The sequence below is a fragment of the Anoplopoma fimbria genome, chromosome 4 (genome assembly GCF_027596085.1).
Source record: "Anoplopoma fimbria isolate UVic2021 breed Golden Eagle Sablefish chromosome 4, Afim_UVic_2022, whole genome shotgun sequence".
In the NCBI taxonomy this organism is placed as follows: Eukaryota; Metazoa; Chordata; class Actinopteri; order Perciformes; family Anoplopomatidae; genus Anoplopoma; species Anoplopoma fimbria.
Window position 1 is genome coordinate 22,923,776 of NC_072452.1, and position 7,521 is coordinate 22,931,296.

At 38.1% G+C, this 7,521-nt stretch overlaps 1 protein-coding gene across 2 annotated transcripts; it reads right to left on the reverse strand.

Annotated features, from left to right (window-relative positions):
* Positions 1-236: 236 nt before the first annotated feature.
* pcgf1 (polycomb group ring finger 1) lies at positions 237-7,234 on the reverse strand. 2 transcript variants are annotated; one of them, XM_054597857.1, is made up of 9 exons: positions 7,115-7,234; positions 5,950-6,052; positions 5,702-5,854; positions 5,414-5,485; positions 4,551-4,656; positions 4,342-4,384; positions 1,978-2,064; positions 692-772; positions 237-386 (listed from the first exon to the last, which is right to left on the reverse strand). In XM_054597857.1, the coding sequence occupies exons 1-9, from the start codon at positions 7,199-7,201 to the stop codon at positions 336-338; spliced, it is 783 nt and encodes a 260-aa protein (XP_054453832.1). In that variant the 5' UTR covers positions 7,202-7,234; the 3' UTR covers positions 237-335. The 2 variants fall into 2 exon arrangements, with proteins under 2 accessions (XP_054453832.1, XP_054453831.1); XM_054597856.1 differs by having other exon boundaries at positions 241-386; positions 5,950-6,055.
* Positions 7,235-7,521: the final 287 nt, after the last annotated feature.

Consider the following 7,521-nt stretch of genomic DNA (forward strand, 5'->3'; position numbering starts at 1 on the left):
CAAGTTAAAATGAAATAAAGCTGCAGCAAGTCAATACATACTTCAAATATTATAAACCTGTCCAAAAGGGGGCGGGGGCAGACACACACACACACACACACACGCACACACACACACACACGCACACGCACACACGTTGGGCCTTTCCTGTAAATCTATACGCAGATGAAAGCATGCTGTTCTGTAGCCGAGTAATACAAACTATTAGTTTCCCATTTCAAATTTATTTTCAAAAATACAAAACAAGGAAAATAAGTATATGTACACAAACACTATTAAAATAGAATATGTATTGTACAAAATATGTACAGCTGTCCTCGTAGTGAAAACATGTCCTATCTGGTCCTTTTGTCCTTGATGGTGTAGTGAAGGACTAATGGTTGGGCCTAGGGGAGAAAAGATTTTAAAAATATTATATATTAATATATGTGGGATGGAAACACTTTAATTGGAGGTATACGGAACTATTAACATCTTCTAAATAAATAAAATTAAGATTTGTTTTAAGCTAACAGGCCACACTACAACTAGACTGAAAACGTTTACTTTAACTGGAAATTATTTAAGTTGAAAACAGTGATTTAGGATTCTAGTTATAATGAAAAACTTTATCCAGACTTTCCAAATGACCGACAGTTCAAACTGTGAAGGAATGTGTCGTTGGCTCTAGCTAACAGCGGCTGTACCGTACCTTGCCAAACCAGTGTGAGAGCCATAACCGTTTCATGGTCATGTGATCGGGCAGAGACTCGTTATTGAACAACATCTGGACCTAAAGGGAGACCACACAAACAGACGTGAACGGGAATCCGAAAGCAATTTTTTTTATATGAGAAAACCTGTTAGCTGCTCGTAAAACATGCGACGAGGAAGCAGACACTTTTTTTTTTTTACCCCCCCCCATCCATCCAACTGAAAACGCACAATTTTGGTTCATGGCGGCGACAAGACAAACTCACAGATTTTTTTTTGGTAAGCATGGATAAATCACAATTATGAAAACACAAATGTTATTTGATGGGAGGATTGAAGCCAAAACCACCCTGACAGAGCCTCCAGTCTGAGAGGAAGTCACAGGAAATCTATTCATCCCTTCAGAGCTTAGCGACCAGCAAAACACGAATATTTTATTGGCTGAAGAAATCCGGACAAGGATAGACTTTCAGAGCCACTAAGGGTCAAAAGCAAACAGATTTCTGCACTTTCCTGCTTCTTTACCGTCTGAAATTTGTTTAATTAACCGCAAATGCAAGATGATTTAAAATCTAAAAACACAAATTTGACCACAATGGATTTATGGTAAACTCTTGAGTAATTAACTAAGACAGTCTTATGAAGGCAATAACACACAACGATATTAATTTAGAGTTTATAATTGGCACTTGGCCAATCAGATAAATGTAGGCAGTCTTGACAATTGTCAACAACTTTTTAAGAGTTTCTATATTGTCAGTTTGACCCATGGTAAGTTACATTTCACCAGTAAGTCAGCTGGTTATGTAGCAGTGATCATAAGTGTTGTTGCTATGGTTACCTATCTTTAATATACTGTATCTTGGCACTAATGCAAGCATGTACCAATACATGAGTTTACTAAACATCTGCTCACAAATCAAAACTTATTTTCCATTCAGACCGTTTCAGTCGGACTTTGTACGAACACATTTCATGTCACACATGAATATGGAAAGTCTTCGCCAATAAGGCCTTAATAAATATTGCATCAGTCTCTTAGTAGAACAACAACACGCTGTTGCTAAATCAGAGCTCGGCTTTTGGCACATTCAATGTTTAATTGTGAAACATATAATAATCTAAAAACGTTTTTTTTCCTCTCAAAACACATCAGATGTATTTTTTTTTCTTTTTAACGCATTTGTCCTCATCAGCAGAAGCCAAATAAATATTGACGACTCTTAAATGTCGCGTGTTCCATAATGTCTTCTTTTAACGGATCAATGAGGATTATTGACTGACCTGTTGCTTCTCCACGTTCAGCCGATGACAGAGCACTTTCCGTAGGTGTCTCACCTCCGCCCGGACAGAACAGCGAACAAACTTCTGCTGCAGAGACAAAGTCAAACATATACATTGACACAAACTTAAACTTAAAGGTGAACAATATTGTCAGCCAATGACATGATAAAATCTAGGAGGTTATTCCAACAAATCATACACAGCTTTGTGTTTATTACCCAAAATCTGGAGCAGGTTAGGGGGGGGTTTCTTGTTCATAAAGACAGTTAAAATGCTTGATTTACCCTCATATTTAACACATAGCTTTACAATGGAAGCACATCACCCAGTGTACGTTTGGATTTACTTAACGGCACCACTCGTTGCTGACTGACATTTTTTGGTTTTGTTGTCCAGATAATGTAAAAAGACTCAGGTGTAAACGTCTCTTTAGTTTAGTGTGTCACACTAGAAATACAGGCTGCCGTTTTTTCATTTTAGCATTCAAATATCGTAGTTTTTATAATGTCCGTACAAAGTTTACTGTCACAAACTGGAACATATTTCCACAAGAAGCGTAAACTAATAAGGCAGAATCAGCGTATCGACGGTGCTTGGCGTACTCCTGTTACACTTTACAGATTTATAGTGAAGAAAACCCCAGCTTACTGCTGGACCTTTTCCACTCCCAACTGACTTATTACACTCTGAAGCCGTAGCGCTTTACTTCCTTTCTCCGCCTGAATGCAGTGAAGGACAGTATTTCTTTAAAAAGCCAAGGCAGAAATTTATTTCACTGAATTTCCACCTCAGTAAAAACATTGGATTATAAATGGACGCACAGGGGAGAGAGGAGAGCATGCAATAAAAAAGGTAAAGAGTCAAATTCAGATATTTTAAAACCTATTTTTATCACTTCACAAAGAGGTTAGGGGGGATCATAAATGCATATATTGAGATTTGGGAAAGGATGAATGAAGCTGCATGTTCTAATGACACACGGTAACATTAGACAACTATAAACAACATTTCAAACGTTACATCTTTAAGAGGACAAGGGTGGACGACGATGCCCCGATATCAGCAATACGTCACCAAAACTCCTTTAGTTCACATCCTGTGTGACTTTATTCTAGTTTTGGATATTCTTCTCATAATTTAAAACACAATTAGAAGCCCAAAACAACAACATCCTGGTCTGTTTAAACATTACTAAACATTAAAGCTCTCATCTTCATGGAAACCGAGCGAAACTGGAGAATCTTTGAAATCTGCCACATTTAAAAAACATACAAAATCTGAAATCTTGATTTGAGCCGAAGACGGTCACACACACACACACACACACACAAACATGTTGATCAGCAGTGCCCTCTGCTGGCTGACTAAAGCCTCTGCAGTATGGAGAACCATGGTGGCTGCGCTGTGAGGATAATGAGCTCTGTGGAATTTGACACAGTCAGTGTTTTTAGTTAAATTGCTCCCCCCAATGATCTTTGATTTTATAATGCTTAGATTGTACTGAATCAAGACTCGAACACTCTTCCCTTGTTACACGCACACACACACACGCACGCACGCACAGTAATAACTGACAAGGTCACTTTGTTCAGTTTGGTGGGTTTGAAATTGCTTAACAAGCTGTGTTTCAAAACAGGCACAATGTAAATGTGTGTGAGTAGGCATGAGGAAACTGTAAGAATGAAAACACTAATATACAGACTATACTGTGACTATGAACACAATGGGACCACTGTCATTAAAAGCACTTATTTTCTGTCCAAAGCAAATTTTTCTGTAAGCTAAATATTATTCAACATTTAAAAGCTTTCTTTAGTGTACTTTTATGACGCACTGGTTTAATTTTCTGGCACCCAACTCAATTAAAAAAAATATATATATTAGATGTTTATTGGGCATAAATACACTGTTTGACGTTTGTATTGGTAGACATCTAGTTAAGTCCTACAAGTCAGCACTTATCACCGCAAACACTTTCTCAAACAATTAGAAAATTAGCGGGTTTGGTGGTAAAATAAAGAATGATTATATGCCTCACTGGTGTACTTGGTCCCACTTATCCCCGTCTCTCCTCGATTATGAGGCAGCCAGAGTAACCAGCCCTGAGTGCTGGATTCTGCTGTTGCTGCAGATGTCACTGTGCCATGTATTTGCTTGGCAGTTAAGGGTAGAAAATTACTTGTTCGGGCTTCAAAAATGTGCCCCTGGAGGCATGTTTTTGCACGGTTGTGCAAACCTGTGAGCAGAGTCTTTTTGAAAGCGTCCATAACCAGCAATGGGTCGGCAGTTTCACTTAGTACACAGGCTGTTCTGAAATACAGGGCTGAATAAATCTGGGAATAGTTTTTGGTGTATACGACTTACCTGAAGGGTGAGTTTCGTCTTGTCTTTTCCAGCAAGCGACGAACTGTGAAGACAAAACAGAGCATACAGATTTAAAACATGCCTTTAAGACAGGTTTAACTTTAAAGTCTGACACATTTGGCAGCATATTTTATTTACATTTGATCAGTCTAACGTCAAAGGGATTCATTGCATGAATTGAAAAATAATAATCACAGACAAAAGCTCACCTTAGCCTTTCTAAACACAACGACACCTGCTCATCGTATCTGTAGAAGTGGGCTTTTGAATGGTCGAAGCTTGTGTATGGTAAACCTGTGGCGTCGGGTATAGCATCTGGGGAGAAGGAAAATCAAAGTACACATTAATCACCACGTCTCTGACTGGACAACAGAACAGCAACTAGCTGCACACTGAAGGCTGCAGGATACAGATGCAGTTTGTGTCACCTGCCACTGACGAGAAAACAACCGCTCATTAATCTCAACAGACTATTCAATTCAAAAACTAACAGTGAAATTTGCTGAACTTCAGAGTCCATATCAACTTTGGACATTGCACACCTTAGTTTCATTTATCAGCAAAGACATAACTTAGGTAAAAATCTGTGTCATCAATGCATAGAAGTAGCAGTTAAACTCTCTCTGCACCTGATAAACCCTTATAGTGATTCAAACTACAGCTACTTCATGACAACTTTTACATTCCCTGATTAAAGCAGTGTCTGGTATTGGAAAAAAAAAAAGGAAAAAATCTCTACATACTCTATTAATACAGTTGTGGCCCCATTACTAACTACTGAAATTACTGAGGGAGAAATTGAAGAGCTGGAAAGGCAAGAAAGTAAACAAAGACCGTTTAAACAGACTTATATTGTAGAAGAGATGCTTTTCATTTTAATATATTCAAAATGTGTTGATAAATGGCTACTTTGAGCCGTTTCCGCCTCCCCCTGAGAAGTGCCGTTTAGAAACAAAACACCTCAGCAATCACAGTGTAGCACCACAGATATGAAAAAAAAGACAACAACTCTTCAATCCAAGCACAACGCAACTTAATCACAGACTGAGACGTCACTAAGTGAAAGACTTACCGTCTCCAGATGGTTGGATGACTCTCTCTAACCCACGTGACTGATAAAATTCCTTTATTCTCTTATCTTCACCTGTTCAAACAAGAAGATTGATATTAGACAAACATGACAGATAAAGAGAAAACACTGATTTTAAAATATGCTAAAAAGTATATACCATTTCCTCTTGCCATATGATTAATGCAGTCAATAATAAACTATTCTTCAGCTGTGAAGTAACATTTATTTATAGGAAAACATTACGATACTTTACGTCACAGTGATACAGACAGCAGTGCTTTTACGTACTTTCTTGTAGTCCTGGCACCAGTTTGTAGACAATGTCCTGCATCACTCGGTCCAGTTTGAGGTTGAGTAAAGGCTGTGTTTCATGGATTTTGATGTTGCACATCGGACAATACTTGCTCGTTTGAAGGTATTTCACAATACAACTTTTACAGACTGTAGAGCAGAAAGAAAAGGAAACACATTTCACTCTCGTCTTCAGTCGAGTTAATGACATGCAAATGATTTTGTCCAGCTCTGTTTGTACTCACAGGTGTGCAAACACTCCGTTATTGTCGTGGCGTCGATGAAGTAACCCGCGCAAAGGTAGCAGACGATGTGTTCGTTCAGGTCCTTGATCTTCAACTTCACCTCCTCCTGTCAGGATGACAAAAAGGTGTTTTACATGTTTGTCTCTAAAGGTAAATTCATCCCCCCAAAAACAAAGAAAAAACTTAGCCTTGAACTCATTGCACAATATATACAGTACCAGTCAAAAGTTTGGACACACCTTCTCATTCAACTACTTTGAAGAATCTAAAATATAAAACATATTCTGGTTTGTTGCATTTGTTTGTTTACCACATAATTCCATATGTGTTCCTTCATAGTTTGGATGTCTTCAATATTAATCTACAATGTAGAATTTTTTTAAAATAAAAATAAAGTAAAGAAAATTCCACTGATACACTTTATACTCTGTTTGCACTGTCAAAACCAATGTTTACACTGCACTGTTTGCACAATTTTTTAATTTTAAATACTCACCTGCTGTACATAGTAACGTTTTCATTCCTTTTGTGCATTTTTATCTGTATATTGTTGTTATTGTGTTTAATTGCATCACTACAATGACAATAAAAATCTCTTTATCTCTTTATCTTTAAAGAAAACCATTGAATGAGAAGTTGTGTCCAAACTAAACAGTAACTTCATAAATATTTGCATTATTATTGAGTTAATGCAAATATTATTTTGTGGCTAATTTAAAAGCAAATTGGATGTATTTTTATGACATAAAAATAAAAAAGTAATTAAGATCAAGCCCCTTTGGTCAAAACAGCTGCCCCTGACCTTTGACCTCTGTGCCTGATTTAGGTAAGTAAACACGTCATGAAAGGTTTGTTATGAACAACACAACGTTGAATGTGAACTCTCCCAGTTAAACGTGTTGAATATACAGCTTTAAACTGGTAAACAGCTTCACTGGTGGGATCCCTGCACGCTGCTCCGCTGTGGAAGCGTTCGCGCATGCGCAGACGCAGCACAGCGTTGCGTTCGCGCATGCGCAGACGCAGCGCGGCGCTCCAGCGTTGCTCTCCTCTCTTCTGCATCAGCGCCGCGGAGACGACAACGATCTCCCGCTAAATGCGTGCGTTCAGCCGGGCTCTGCTGCAGCGGGACTCCCCGCACGGTTCCGTTAACGTGTCCGCTCACCTCGTTCCTCAGCGGGTCCAGTTTGTAGACGGACTGGAGCTGGTTTCGTAGCCGCATCGCTATGGCCATCGGACCTTGCTCCGCCATCTTTGGGAATTATGCGTACTTCCGGGTAAACCGGAAGTGTGTTTTTGTACGATCTGGAGGAGGCGGGTAACTGCAAAATAGAAGCGAGAAAAAAATAAAAATAAATAAACAAATGATAGAAATGTAAAGTAGAATTAAAAACAGTTTACCAAAGCAAAAAAATTTTTTTTGAAAAAAAAAAAATAAAATACATAGTCACGTTAAGATCCTTTATTGGTTACAGCAGCATAGAGGATAGTGCACACAAGATACATAGTAAAAGAAAAACAAGATAAAATAAAAAAATGAAAATTAAATAAAAAAAAAAAATTATAATAATA

Bases quoted from the DNA above. Each gene is read 5' to 3' on its own strand.
- pcgf1 (XM_054597856.1), bottom strand. From the start codon at position 7,201: ATGGCGGAGCAAGGTCCGATGGCCATAGCGATGCGGCTACGAAACCAG. The intron at 5,486-5,701 runs GTACGTAAAAGC...TTGTTTGAACAG, and splicing joins GGTGCCAGGACTACAAGAAA to GTGAAGATAAGAGAATAAAG. The intron at 4,385-4,550 runs GTGAGCTTTTGT...TTGTCTTCACAG, and splicing joins TTGTGTTTAGAAAGGCTAAG to TTCGTCGCTTGCTGGAAAAG.